The sequence below is a fragment of the Cryptomeria japonica genome, chromosome 6 (assembly GCF_030272615.1).
Source record: "Cryptomeria japonica chromosome 6, Sugi_1.0, whole genome shotgun sequence".
NCBI classification, from domain to species: Eukaryota; Viridiplantae; Streptophyta; class Pinopsida; order Cupressales; family Cupressaceae; genus Cryptomeria; species Cryptomeria japonica.
In genome coordinates this window covers 142,615,880-142,631,437 of record NC_081410.1, presented here as the reverse complement: position 1 = coordinate 142,631,437, position 15,558 = coordinate 142,615,880, and the positions used below count along the sequence as shown (strand labels likewise).

At 36.3% G+C, this 15,558-nt stretch overlaps 1 protein-coding gene across 3 annotated transcripts in view; it reads right to left on the bottom strand.

The window, feature by feature from the left end:
• Nucleotides 1-15,558, bottom strand: part of LOC131061577 (la-related protein 6C) — a 104,659-nt gene that overhangs the window by 38,644 nt on the left and 50,457 nt on the right. For all 3 annotated transcript variants that reach the window (XM_057995336.2, XM_057995334.2, XM_057995335.2), the window contains one exon: nt 14,381-14,462. In XM_057995336.2, the coding sequence (XP_057851319.2) occupies nt 14,381-14,462 (82 nt within the window). The remainder of the gene's footprint in view (nt 1-14,380; nt 14,463-15,558) is intronic.

The following is a 15,558-nucleotide window of genomic DNA, read 5'->3' as shown; positions in this document are numbered from 1 at the left end:
CAAATGATTCATTGTCATTTTGTTTGTTGATTTTCCATAAAACCCTGCTGAATTTTTTTTTTTTCATGTTAAATCAGCAATGGCAAGTTCAACTCCAAGGGCAACCCCAAGGTCAGGAAGACAAAGAGATAAAGCTTGGAAATATGGGATTGCAGGAAGCAAAAAGGGGGAGGTCACTTGCACCGAATGCACAAAATGGATGACTGGTGGAATCAATAGATTAAAATACCACCTTGCACAAATACCTAGATATGGTGTGGAGGCATGCCCCAAATCAACTCCTGAAATTATTAGAGAGATGAAGGCCATTCTTGCTGAGAATGATATGCATAAGGAAGAAAGGCAAAAAACAAGAGAAGCCATGGCAGCTGCAATGAATCCCACATTGTCCACTTCGGGTCCCATTGGTCACAGTCGGGGTCGTCAGTCACTTTCATCTTTTGGTGACAATGAGGGTGAGGCTAGTGGCACTCCTGTTAGATCAGACCCTAATTTTTTTGTACCACGCAATGTTCCAGGTGCACAACCTTCACTTGAAGGTACAGGATGGAATAGAGAGAAGCATAAACAAGCACGGATAGCAGCTTCAAACTTTTGGTTTTACAATAATCTATCTTTCAATGCAGCAAACAATGTGTATTGGGAAAGTTTTGTTAATGCATGTACAGTGGCGGGTAAGGGGTTTAAGGCCCCAACAGGTCATGACTTCAGTGGGCCATTGCTAGAGAAAGCTGTGAAAAATACAGAAGGTGTGGTTGATGATCAGAAAAGGTATTGGAAGAGAAAAGGATGCAGCATTTTATCTGATGGATGGACAGATGGACGGAATAGGACTCTTCTCAACTTCTTGGTGGCTTCAAATGGTGCAATGGTATTCATAAAGTCTGTTGATGCCTCAAATGAAATAAAAAATGCAGAGACTTTGTGTAATCTGTTGGATGGTGTGGTTCGGGAAGTTGGAGTTGAGAATGTTGTCCAAATTATCACGGACAACGCAGCTGCATATGTATCTGCAGGTAGAATGCTTATGCAGAGGCATCCTTCGATTACATGGAGTCCTTGTGCTGCACATTGCTTGGACTTGGTGCTAGAGGACATTGGGAAGATTGGATGGGTGAAGAAGGTGGTTGAAGATGCAAAAAGTGTCACCAAATTCATCTACAACCATACTTGGGTGCTTGCTTTGATGAGAAAACACACAAATGGCAAGGACCTTGTACGACCTGGAGTGACACGATTTGCTAGCCACTTCATCACTTTGCAGAGCATTCTTAGTGCCATTCCTCATCTTAAGCAGATGTTTGTGTCAGATGCTTGGTTGGGGTCTGCATACTCCAAAAGACCTGAAGCAGAGAAGATTGTGACCATTGTTTTTGATGAAGGGTTCAATAAAAGTGGAGAGGAGTTGACTGCGGTAAGTAACAAACACAAAAGTAAAGTTTATACAATCTTGTCTATTTGCTGATTTTATTTTTTAGGGGTTGATTTTGTACTAATTTAAAATTTGTTTTAATTTTTTTAGGTGACAGAACCTTTGGTGAGGGTTCTTCGTATGGTGGATGGAGAGGGCATGCCAATGGGTTTCATTTATGGGGCCATGGATAGGGCCAAAGAGGCCATTTCACATTACTATCGTGGAAATGCAAGAAAATGTGAAATCTTTTGGCGCATCATTGATCGTAGGTGGACAAACCAACTCCACCAACCGATACATGCCTTCGCCTACTTTTTGAACCCGAAATTCTACTTCTTTGATTCATTTAGGGCTGATGAGGAGGTCATGGCAGGTGTTATTACATGCATTGATAAGATGACACCTGATCCTGAGTTGAGAGACAAGGTTCTTGATGAGTTGGAGGTGAGATTTGACATTTGCAATTGCTCTATCTTTATTTATGAATTCAGAAATGTTCATTATTGAATTTGAGTTTGACACTTTGACTATCTAGTATCTATTTCTGAATTTGGAAATGTTCATTCCATTGTTCAAGATCTACAAAAGTGCAGAGGGGAGACTCTTCTCATCACAACTAGCAATTGATAGGAGAGGAAAACAACAACCAGGTAAAACATTTAGTAACTTAGTTCAATAGTGCAAGAAAAAACCTACAAACTTGATTGTTACATTTTTTTCTCAATTCTAATATTTCTAAATGTTTTTTGTAGATTTATGGTGGGAGAATTATGGTGCCGACACGCCTAATCTTCAAAAGATAGCTATCCGTGTTTTGTCTCAGCCATGCAGTGCTTCTGGGTGTGAACGAAACTGGAGTGTCTTTGAAAGCATTCACACAAAGAAGAGAAATAGATTGTCACAAAAGTGGCTCAATGATCTAGTATTTGTTCGGTACAACCTTCGCCTTCGAGTTAGACAGGTGGAGGGTGTTTCACATGAGGCCATTGACTTGGATGAAATTGATCCATTTGGTGATTGGACCATGAATGAACAAAATGATGGTGATGATGTCCTCCTTACCGAAGAAGAAATTGCAGAAATAGAGAGAGGAGCAGCACAAGATGCAGAAGGAGCAAGATTGGATGAAGATGAGGACGAAGATGAGGATGATGATGAGGACTATGACTTTGAAGAAGAATCATCTCACCATTTAGATACCACAACACCCACTGCTACTACTTCTAGCTCAAGGCCTGAAAAATTGAGCTATATTAGGAAAAATACAAAGAGGAAGATGTAGTCTTCTCTTTGGTTTGTTCATTCACATTGCTGTTTTTCACATTTGCAGTTGGACTTGGACATATCATTATATGTAATTTTGAGAACATTTATATACTTATGCTGCCATTATAGTATTATACATTTTAGAGTTGAAAGTTGAAACTTGAATATGCTGCCATGAATGATGAAATTTCAAATATTGCGTGTTTGTACTTTGTAGATCATATGACATGTGTAATGTTTCAATTATGGTACTTATGTTCTCTAAATGCATTAATTTCTTTATGTTTTTTTGTAAAACTACGGTTTTTTTTTTTTGCCGAGTCTTTCGCGAGTCTTTCACGAGTCCGAGTCCGAGTCCAAAATTTTGGTTTGCCGAGTCCGAGGCGAGTCCGAGATTTTCAACTATGATTTGCACTAGGTGGAAGAATTCTCAAAGTTTCTCATTTTCCATAGCACCCCCTTCCTAGTGCCCATCTCTTGACTTGGGCGCTATGGAGGAATTTTCAGTTCTCATTTTTCCATGCTCACCTTCATTTAGCGCTTTGCTTTTACCTTGGGCGCCATTTGGCCTTCATGGAGGAATTCCTTCGTTGCTTGACTTTCCTTGGCACCCTCTATTCAGCGCTCCACACTTGTCTTGAGCACCATTTGCTTGCAGACAAGGAATTTTGAAACTTTGAACTTTTCCTTGGCACCTTGGCATTAGCACCTGACTCTTGACTTGGGTACTAAAACACCCTAGTGGAAGAATTTTGAAGTCTTTAACTTTTTCCATGACCTCCTTCATTTAGCGCCCTATAACCACCTTGGGTGCTGCTTAGGCATGATGGTGGAAAAATTGGTGTGGAGGAAAATTCCTCCACACCCCCTTCTGGGCACTAAAACACATGGGTGATGGAATTTTCAATTTTGCCAACTTTCCTTGGCATCCTCATTCTAGCACCTAACTCCAGACTAGGGCAGCAAATCCATCATGCCAAGGAATCTTGGATTTTTTTACCATACTTGCACACTTCCACCTTGGCAAGTATTCTTGCTTGGTTTTCCATCCATACTTAGCCAATTTTCAACCATTTTCTAGATTCAATATGCCATATTTGGAATTGAAGTGCTTTGTTGCCAAACTTAGAAGATTTTCAGTGTTTCCTAAATTTTGGAATGGGAACCCATACTTAGCCATTTTTTGATCAATTTTGTCTGCTTTTTGAAGCTTCCGAAATTAGAAATGTTCAAGAGTGCTCAGTCTTTAGTGTCTACCCGCGAAGAACCTGCCACAAATAAACTTTCCCAAAATAGAAAGTGTTTCAAAATATTAGGATCATGGCAAAACAGGACGCGAGGACACTTACTAAAAATAGAAACTTACTAAAAATAGAAACTGCTAAAAATAGTAAGTTTTATTTTTGACAAAATTAGACCAATCTAGGAAGCAATGAAATCCCTAAAATTGTAACTTTCTAAAAAATAGAAAGTTGCTTAGAATTCGCTCAAATTTCACGAGTAGGTTCCTTAAAGGGCCCTGACAACATTCAGTTTTTCCAGCCCTAAAGGAAAGGCCTCAAATCCAAGTTTGAAGGATGAAACCCTAAAACGAACAAAATGGGCTCCAGACTTAGCCAAATCTACTCAAACGAGTTGCAGACTTGATCAAATTGACCCCCAAACACTTGCAAACTAAGGAGACTGACGAGACTGTTGCGAAAAGACCCAAAAACCAAAACCAAAAGACAGAGAGGGCCTAAAAAGTAGGGGGTCCCCATTTGGAATGAGGTGATGTGTGATTAGGTCACAACAGTCCGCCTTCCTTCTTTAAAACGTATTGATTTGCCTTAGAGGATTCAACTTCACTCTCCCTTTATCGTTTGGCAATGAACTAGGGCTTCATTCTGTGATTGAAGGCAACATGACTAAAATGCACCCTAGGTTATAACTATACCTTGCGAACTTTTCAAACTACTTTTCCTTAACGCCCAACAGTAATAAGGAAAAACTTTAAGGATTTTAGACGAAAAGTGAAAAAGTCGAGCTTAACACTTCACCCTTTTTAAAGTTTATTTGCTTAGCCCGCTTCGGCATAACTTCGGTCTTTTGGAAGCAAAAAGAAGGCGCTCAAACCCCTCTTCCTTGTGTCACTCAATGCCTCAGTCGCTTAAGGAAAAAGAAAGGTGATTTAAGGCAAAAGAGAACAAGTTGAGCTTAACACTTTACCAATTCGTAAACAAACTCGGGTTTTTTTTTTGGGTAATTGGAGGAGAATTTGGGGCGTGTTCTTAAAACACAATTTGGTCTTTCTTTTCCTACGCCAGCCTTTATTCGGCGATTTGAAGAGAAAAGGTGAAAAGGCATTCATCGCTTTATGTTAAAAAAAATTAGTCACTTAGGGAAAAAAATTGGGCGAATTAAAGGCAAAATGCAAAAAAAACGTTTATGCTTTGATGCCTATAACTCTATCGAATTCCCCTTCTTTTCTTTTCACCCTTCTAATAAAGGCAAAAGTTCAGCGATGTTAGGCAAAAGTGTAAAAAGAGCGATTTGTTTTAAAGCACATAAATTTACCAAATTTCCCTCTTTTTCATTTTACACTTAACTAGGGAAAAGTTCGGCAATTTTAATGTGAAATGCGCCACAAGTCTTTTATGATTTCACTTAATCTTTCTAAGGGAAAACTTCGGTAATTTGGAGGGGAAAGTTTCAACTTTTTAAGATGGATATTTGAAGGTTGCTTTGACTCCTCATTTTATTTATTTCATACGAACTTTGGCCTTCAAGCACTATTGCTCCTTGAACACAATTTTCGCGAAGTTTGTGAAAGTAATCATATTTTCGGGCACACAATCCCCCCTCTGCTTCTAGCTCAAATTGTACATTGCCATTACAGGGACATTCTCAAGTATCTTGCCTCTAAGTATTTGAAATCCTATCCTGAACAATGCTTCTCAAGTCCTATGGCATCTTCTAACCATACTCTCTCCTCCTTTTGCCTCTTACTCTGCCAACCTAACAAAATCCTTCTTAGGGCCTCGACGAGGCGAACAACCAAGGGGGTCCTTGCCGACAACAGGGGGTGTGTGCAAGGCACAACACCACCTATGAGCTCATAGGTTGACCTAGCCTATATTGGAGATATTACAGTTCCCCCATCCCAAAATTGCTTGTCCTCGGCAATTGCAAACTAGGATGCTCAAATATCTCCACCTTCCCATGTTGCATCTTCCATCAACAAGTTCTTTCATTTGACCAAGTATTCTAAAATGACCTTGTTCTCAGCCTCTTTTCCTTCAAATCCAAAATGGTGTCAGGTTCAAGAATTAACTTCCCCTCATTGTCTAGTGGTGGCAATTCAACTAAAGGGAAAACATAATGTATTTTGTTGTTGGTTGGAAGTTCGAGCTAGTAAGCTACCTCACCAACCCGTCTTAACATCTTGTAGGGTCCATAAAATCATGGTTTCAACTTTTCAGCTTCACTCCCCTTGAGAGATGATTGTCTACAAGGCTACAACCTCAAGAACACCATGTCACCAACTTCAAAATCCCTCTATGTTCAATACCTACCAGCATACATCTTTTGCTGATTATGAGCTTAATGCAAGTTTTCTTTGTGAGCTTTCAAGATGTCAACACTCTATTGAGAGGGAAAGCATACATCTTTTGCTGGTTTTGGGTTGCTGTAAGTTTTCTTTGAGAGCTTTCAAGATGTCAACACTCTGCTGAACCACATCCTTTGCCCCCATAACTCTACTATCTATAAAAATTAAATCTACAAATGAAGTGGCATCATAACCATAAAGTGCCTTATAGCGAGTCATATCAATTGACATGTGATGTGTTGTGTTGTAGCAATATCCCCCCAAGTCCAACCACTTGATCCACGTTGTTTTCTGCCTTGTAACATAGTTCCTTAAAGTAGCCCTCTAGCCACTTGTTCACAATCTTGGTTTGCCCATCAATTTGTGGATCACAAATAGTACTTGGTGTCAACTCTATACCTATCAATTGAAAGAATTATTGCCAAAACAAGCTGAGAAACCTGCTGTCCCTGTCACTTACAATATTCTTTGGCAAACCATGAAGTCTGAAAATCTCTCTAAAAAACAGATCTGCCACTTGTGGGGCTTTATAATCTGCAGAAATTGCATTAAAGTGAGCATATTTAGTGAACCTATCAACAACCATATATATACAATCCTTACATTGTACTTTTAGCAACCCTGTAATAAAATTCATTTCTGATTTAGAATGGGTAGGGGCTACAATAAACCAGCTGGGAAAACATGCTTTGTTTTATTTTGTTGGCATTTCATACACTCTCTAACATGTTGTAACGCATCATTCTTGAGCCCTTTCCATAAAAAACGTTCTCACCTGCTTGTATGTCTTGTAAAAGATTGGATGACCAACAAGTGGTGTGTCATGACATGCCCTCAAAATCCTCTCCATCTTTGATGAAGGTATGAGATACACCCAATCTTTCTAAAGGATGAGCTCTTCAACCACCTTAAACCTATCATCTTGCAAATTCCCTTCCAAAATATATTTAGCAATTCGATTCTTAACATACTCAACCATTATAGAAGCCTTCCAATCAGCAGATAAATTGGTTATAAGGCTTCCTAGAGAGTGCATCAGCCACTACATTATTATTCTCTTTTACATAATGTCAAAATCATAGTCTTGAAGTTTTGTTACCCATTTTTGCTGCCTATCATTCAAATCTCTTTGGTCGAGAAAGAATTTCAAACTATTATGATCTGTTTTGACCACAAACTTCCCTTAAACCAAATATTGTCGAAATTTGGCTAGAGCGTGATGATAGCCAACATCTCCTTGTCATAAACAAATGAATTCCGTTTCATCTCCTTGAGCTTCCTACTCTCATATGCTATGGGGTGTTTATTTTGCATCAAGAAAGCCCCATTACCTCCTCCTAAAGCATCACATTCTAAAACAAAAGGTAGTGATTTATTGGAATGTCCAAAACTAGACATGAACTCATTACCTCCTTAATTTTATCAAAAGCTTGTTGGGTTGTTGGACTCCAAGAGAATGCCCCTTTCTTTGTCAAATTCATCAAAGGAGCTGCAAGCTGTGAGAAACCTTTTATAAATCTTCTATAATAGCTGCAAAGTCACACAAATCCTCTCAAGTGTGTCAAATTCCTTGGTCTAGGCCAGTCCTGAATTGCCTTGATCTTCTCCTCATCCATGCTAAACCCTTGGGCACTGATCTTGAACCCCCAATATGAAATTTCAGTCAACCCAAACTCATATTTGGAGACCTTGGCATAAAAAGAATGTTGCTCAAATATACCAAGCACTTCATCTAAATGCTTCAAATGGTTCTCCCAAGTCTTACAATAAATTAAAATGTCATCAAAGAAAACCAATACAAATTTTCTCAACTAAAGAGTGAATAATTAAATCATGCATGACTAGAAGGTGGTGGATGCAATTAATCCAAACGGCATGACCAAGAACTCATAATTCCCATAGTGACGTCTGAAATCTATTTTGTGCACATCCTTATATCTTACCTTAATTTGGTGGTTCCCTGATCGCAAATATATCTTGGAGAAATACAGTACTTAGAAAGCTCATCAATCAATTTTTTGATCCCGAGTATGGGATAGCGATTTTTTATTGCGCTTTTGTAGAGAGATTTATAATCGATGCATATCCTCATAGTCCCATCTTTCTTCTTAACCAAAACTACGGATGAAGAAAATGGGTTGGAATTAAGCCTTATATACCACATATCCAATAGGTCCTTGATTGCCTTCTCAATCTGTTCCTTGTATTTTGTAGGATGGCAATATGGAGTTGTGATGACTAGTTTTGCTCCCTCCTCAAGCTCAATCACATGCTGAAAACCTCTATTTGGTGGTAATCCAAGAGGTATGTCATCGAAGACCTTTCTATGTTTGTCCAAAATGGACTGAATATCCACATTGTAGGATCTCCCTAGAACTTACATTGCTTGTATAGCACTTCATAAGTTCATATAGCAATCCTGAAAAAACACACTCCAACACTACTTCCATTACTACCAAGATTAGATAAAAAGGCTAATCATGTAATTGTCCACAAAGACACTACGTGCTAATGTTATAAAAATGTTAACTCCAATAAAAAGGTCTTATAGACTATGTACTCCCTACATATGTTGCAAAAATGCAAGTCTGATAAAAAGGTCTTATAGCCTATGTACTCTAAGGACAAATCCCCTACATATTGTGACCCATCCCCCCAAAAAAGAATTTTTGGGACATGCAGATAGATTGGAAACATCCCCCACCTTGTTCTTGATTTTGGAAAAAAATGGAAATGTTTCCACAATGACAAATTTTGATGAGCAAGAAATGACATAAAAAATAATTTTTAAAGAACACAAAATTGAAAATAAACATGGGTTGTGGGGCCCTGTACCCCAACCCTAGACCTAAAACGTCCACACTAACACCTAAAAACAAGAAAGTTGTACCCCAGCCCTAGACCTGAAACGACCACACTAACACCTAAAAACAAGAAAGTTGTACCCCAACCCTAGACCTGAAACGACCACACTAACAACTAAAAACAAGAAAGAAACTCATTTTGCCATTTTCTGAATTGTGGAGAAGAAAACAAAAGAAGAGAACTAATATGAGAAAAGAAGAGAAACGTTGTCAAAGGGAATGAGAACAACAATGAGAAGAAGGCAAAATAGCATCCAATCTACATATTTGAGATATTTACTATCAATTGTTCATTTGAAGAAATTCTTTTGCATTTTTTTTCAAAGTTTCAAACATTTAGGGAGGATTTTTTGTTTGTTTTAAGTTTGTGCTTGAAACTATTTATTGCATTGTCAACAAAAAAAGAGCAACAATGAGGGTAGCGGCAGTGAAGAGGTTCACATTCAACAAAGAAGTCATAGAAGTACTATTAGTGGTTCTTTTGGAAGTAAGCACTTTCCAGGGATTATGAGTTTAACTAACCCATTGAATATTCCTTTTTAACTACTCAAAACTTATGCGAAGGGTCAATTTAATCCAGAAAATCTATGTTACAAACTGCAACAACCACAAACAAAGATGAAAAAAAATTGAGGGGGAGTAGAGTGTGGCTATTTCATTTGTCCAACAAGGACTATAGAGGCAACTACACGATAGTTTACTCTAAACTTTTGTACATAACAAGGAATAAAAGGTTGTGATAGGAAGGCCAACAAATAAGGGAATGTCAACAAAGAGTATTGCCTACATAAGCCATAGATTTTGGGGAAAGTGGGGGAGAAGAGAAGGTCTACTAGCATTGCGGGGATGTTTTATATGCAATCATGAGAAGTGGTTGAACCTTCTATTGCCAATTTTATTCATTGTCCATGCCATACCATTTTATGTGGAACATTCTCCCTATTTTAAACAAATGTTCAAAGATGCAATTGCTATTGGTCCCTAACCCTCATTTGCCCCTTAGAGAACATCAACTATGCACCACCTCCTTGATAGAGAATATTTTAAGGAAAGTGTAGTGATGGAAGAAATGTAATGTCCCTACTAGTTAGAGATCATTAACCTGCAAAATAGATTGTTAGAATACAACAAACATATATATATATAGAAGTAATCTAAATTGCAATCTAACTTTAAAATACTTACTTAACATAATCACAACTTTTATCTAATAAAAAGGATACAATTGCCATACGAAAGTATGTCCTTAGGTGGTCGTGAAGCTCGCCTTCTTGGAACCCATCTTGGTTCCAAGCCCTCCAGGAACTCCTATCTTGAATGTAATTTCTTACATCCAAGCCCTCCAAGAAATCAAAGGTTAATTCGCCTCCTGTCTTTGAATGTAATTTCTTACATCCAAGCCCTCCAGGAAATCGAAGGTTAATTAGATTCCTGTCTTGGGTGTAACCTCTTACACCCAAGCCATCCAAGGAAGACCCTATGTCAATTCCTTGCCTTGGATGATGCATCCCATCATCCAAGTCCTCAGAGGGGACCGGCAAGATCCGTCTCTTCTTGGATGAACTTAGTCAACCAGGCCATATATATGCATATAGATATTCAGTATATACTGCCCTCCAGGGATTATCATAATCCCTCCATTAGGCTAAGGGAATTTCTTCCCTATAACCTTCATCATATAATCACATTAATATTTTATTTTATAATTCATTTACTCTTTTCCATTCCATAATTTACGTCTTCATTTACATATTCTTTAATCTTTCTAATGATCCTAATGATCCTAAATATACATACATATTCTACATAGATTCATAGCTTTATTGCTACATTCTTATAAGTAATCATTAGAGATATATGTATTCATAAACATGCATATGTGTGTGTGTGGCACACACGTCCACACACATATATACCTTAAGACTTCTTAACCCCTCTTACCTGTACGTAGATTGTAGCCTGCAGTTGGAGTTCGCACTGTAGATGTCGCCTGCAGATTGGGAGGCATGCCATAAAGAACACAAATGTTGCTTCCTGTAACTTGATAACAATTCTGATCTGATCTTATCAATGGTGATGTCACTAGATGCTTTTGATTCCTTCCCTTTATATCTCTCAATTTGAGGGAGAGGTCACACCTCTTCATCATGTATGTCCTTTGGCAAGAGACATACCCTTTCACCATTAGCACCCTTTGAAAGAGTGTAACTCTTCATTATTTCTACCATTTGAAAGGGACACAACCTTTCATAATCAGATCTGCACTTATTATTTAAATCAAATCTGCATTTCTCATCACCAAATTATCCCCCCTCTCAAATGAGGTTTTCTTCTCCCTTTTATATATCATTTTTGAGGGAGTCACAACTTTTCCTTTCATGTCTTTTGACTTTTCATTAGCTTAATTAATTTTTTATTAATCATATTTAATTATATCATTTTATATTTTATATTTTAATTTTATTATTATCATTTATTATTAAATTCTATTTCAAAGTGGGGATATTACAAGAAATAAGGCAAATTTGAACAAGGGATGGCTGTTCTATCATCAAGGATAGTTGAATTGATATTAGACATTAACTACCTAACAATATCATCACATATTTAGTTGTTTCTTATTTTCTTTGCACTATTATTGTTGAAGACAAAATATGCAAACTCTCAATTTCAGATTTTGAAGAATATAGTATGGCTTTCTAATGTTGTACAAGTGGTGACTAATTCGGCTGGTCTATGTAAATTAGTTGCCTTGGTAGTAGAGAGTTGCAAGTTCATGTTTTGGACCCCATGTTGTGTTCATAAATTGAGCAATGTATTGAAAGAAATTGGAAAGATAGATTGGGTGAAAGTAATGATGGCTAAAGTTAGAGGCATGCAAATGTACATTTCCAGCCATCAAATATCACTTGCTTTGTTTAAAAAAATTTCCAACCATCACATATCACTTGCTCTGTTTAGAAAGGATGCTTGAGGTGCAAGAGCCTTTATAGTTAATGATGGTTATTCTAGAAAGGAATAGATGGCCATAGACAAGAACAACTAAAGGAAAAAGTGTGAAATAAAAGATCCTTAACAAAGATAGTTGATCCCAATGAGGTAAGAAATTGCTGATTTTATTGCTATATTATTGAATTGTTAATTTATTAATGTTTCTGACTTCTAAATTATTTTCTTTCTTTGCAATAGCATTCACTCATTCTCATTTGAGTCAATCTTTTTTAAAATTTTAATTTTTGTAACTTGTGTTTTCTCATTTAGCTCGCCTATTGTGTACACCATAAGATATGCTAAAACTAACTCTCCTAACCTTGGACTTGAACAAATGAAGAAATCCATTTATAGCAAGAATCCTCATTTGGGATTTTACACAAAGCGTGTCTATTATGACACAATTATGGAATACCATGAACACTTCACTTCATATGGCAACCCTATGCTCTAAAATCCCAAAAGATATATAGCAAGATTTGAGAGTTCTTCCATCTCATGATGGAGATGAAAGAAGGCCCTTCAAAAGATGTCTATTGATAAAGAGTCTACTATACATTGAACACAACAACTAGGCTTTGTCAATTTTCGTAGTCTAATATTCACCAAACAAGACACAAACAAATATAGAGCTCAAACCAGCCCTATTAGATGGTGGATGTAGAATGGCAAAGATGCATGAGTTGAGGATACTTGCCACTCACCTCCTTTCACAAGTTGTCAATTTCTCTATTACACAAAGGAATTAATCCACATACAATTCATCCCATCAATCAAGAGGGATAGGCTTACCCATCAATGAATAAAGAAATTGGTGGCAGTTCATAGTGCTCCATAGTTTCACAATTGATAGACTCTTCAATATTATCAAATTACAACCACATGTTGGGATGTCAATGAGGCACAAGAGGGATTAATTGGGGTTCCATTGTATGAGGTAGCCCCTCCTAGTTGCAATGAATCCAATTTTGATGTAGTGTTAGCAAATGTTAATTAGGGGCACCAACAAATTTTCTATAATTTTGTCATTTTGTAGTTGAAACTTGTAGCCTTTGGGCATTTTGCTGTAAATTTTATACAATATCAATATATGTGTGTGTATTAAAAATGAAAGCAATTAAATTTTCTTAAGTTGTTTGATGATTCTTGTGTGAAATCTTAGCTTAACTCTAATGTAATGTGTAGATATATGATTTCCACAATTCATATTGTTAACATGTATAGCTTCAAGAATCAACTATGTGAATTTTTATGCTCGACGTTTTGGATCAAACTCAATGATCCGTCATTAGGAATAAGAAAGCAGAACAAGAGAGACAAGAAATGTAATGTAATGTATTAAAGTTGTATAATCTAGACAACAAATGCCTTATGTATGTTATCTTATTAATATTTAAAATTTCACATATTTTTTAAAAAAAATCAATTTTTTGAATAGATTCAAACTTCACTTTAAATGCAAGTTTGGCAAATGCTAATTAGGATCACTACCAGATTTTTTATGTTTTCCTCATTTTATTGTTGAATCTTGTAGTCATTGGGCATTTTGTTGTATTTTTTCTGTAATATATATGCACATTGATAATGAAAGCAATCAAATTTTGTTTATTTGTTTGTCAACTCTCATGTGAAATATTAATTTAACTCTAATGTTACCTATTAGAGTTACATAATGTATATGATGAATGCCTTATCATTGTTATCATATGAATATTTAAATATTTCAATATTTTTGAATTTTCACTTTTTTATATAAATTTAGATTCCAATTTTGATGAAGTATTAATAGATGTTGATTAGGGCCACTAAGAAATTCTATATTTTTGCAAATTTTGTAGGTGAGACTTGCATTGCAACCTTTGGGCATTTTGTTGTAATGTTTAGATAATATTTGACAATGAAAACAATTAAATTTTGTTAATTTGTTTCTTCACACTCATGTGAAATCTCAACTTAATTCTAATGTTATGTATTAAAATTCTATAATGTATATGTTGAATGCCTTACAAATGTTATAATATGAACATTTAAAATTAGGAAATTTTTTAAATTTTCATTTTATTTTTTTGAATAATCATCCCCTACAGCCCCCTAAAAAATGGCCTCCAAAAAAATCTCCTTAAAATGTGTTCCCCCATCCTTCCTATCCCCATCTCAAAAACTTTGAGTCACATAGTTTATAACACTAGAACATTATAAAATTCACAATATGATTAGTAGAATGCATTTTGCTTCAAAAATTAAGAATATACTTACCAAATCCTTCAGGATCTTTATTCACAAACTTCATCAAATAATCGTTAGCAATAAGATTTGCATCACTGAAGTAAAATTCCACCTGCAACACTAACAAATTGTTATTAGAATGAACATCAACCAATCAAGAAGATGATCCACAAGTCTACTATCTTACAAAATATCTAAATTGTAACCATTCTATTCCTCAATATAACATTGCAAATAATGAATAAGTTCAAAGAAATTTCCAAACTCAAGCAATCATTTCTGTAATGGACATCAATAAAATTTATAAATTTCAACAAATTGGTGGAATAACCTAAAGTACAAAAACTATAGAATTTTGAAGCTTCAAGTGATATGCTACTATAGTTGATACTTACACTTTGTTTCAATATCATGGTTACCCATTACGTAATAAGTTTTAAGCAAAATTACAACATTTACCTTTTATTCAGCTTCAACACTCCAGAAATGGAATTTTTGTTTTTAGAATTCAGTAAATTCCCCTTCCATTTGGGTTAGCCCTTTGACTAGATGCCACAACCAAGGAGAATCTCTTCCATCAAACTTACCCAAAGTTATCCTTGTTTGTGGAGTACTCCAAATCTAGAGTTGGAAGGAGAGTGTTACGCAGTTTCAAGACTTAATATTTCTCCTAGATACAATGTGCTACCTGATTTCAAGACAATAATTCTCCTTGAAATTTGATTTTGAGGGTTCCCTAAAAGAAGGCCCAATAAATAAAGAAATAAAAGAATTTTGTTAATGCTCAACTAATCATCTCTCTATATTTATATAAACTAATAACAAATCTATTATTTCTTCCAAAACGACCTCCAATTTTGACCGTTTACTTTAAAAGTCTTATATAAACCGATAATCTATTACCATGCTCGTCAAACCTTACTTGAATTACAACTTGTAATGGAGAAAATTTGCTACCTCAAGGATGATGAATCCTAGAGAACAAATCCACCCTTTGATACCTCACTCGAACTAGCGCTAAGGTGATCCAGGGGATGAAGATAACAAAATGAAACAATTGACCGCAATCTGAGGCTCTCAGACGACTCTGCCTAGCCTTTGTCCAAAGGATGAGCGCGCGGGATTGGGACACCAAAGCAATGCGCTGTCCTCCTGTACAGACAAGGTACAGAAGTCGTACAGATAGTTCCAAATGCAATTATTATTTG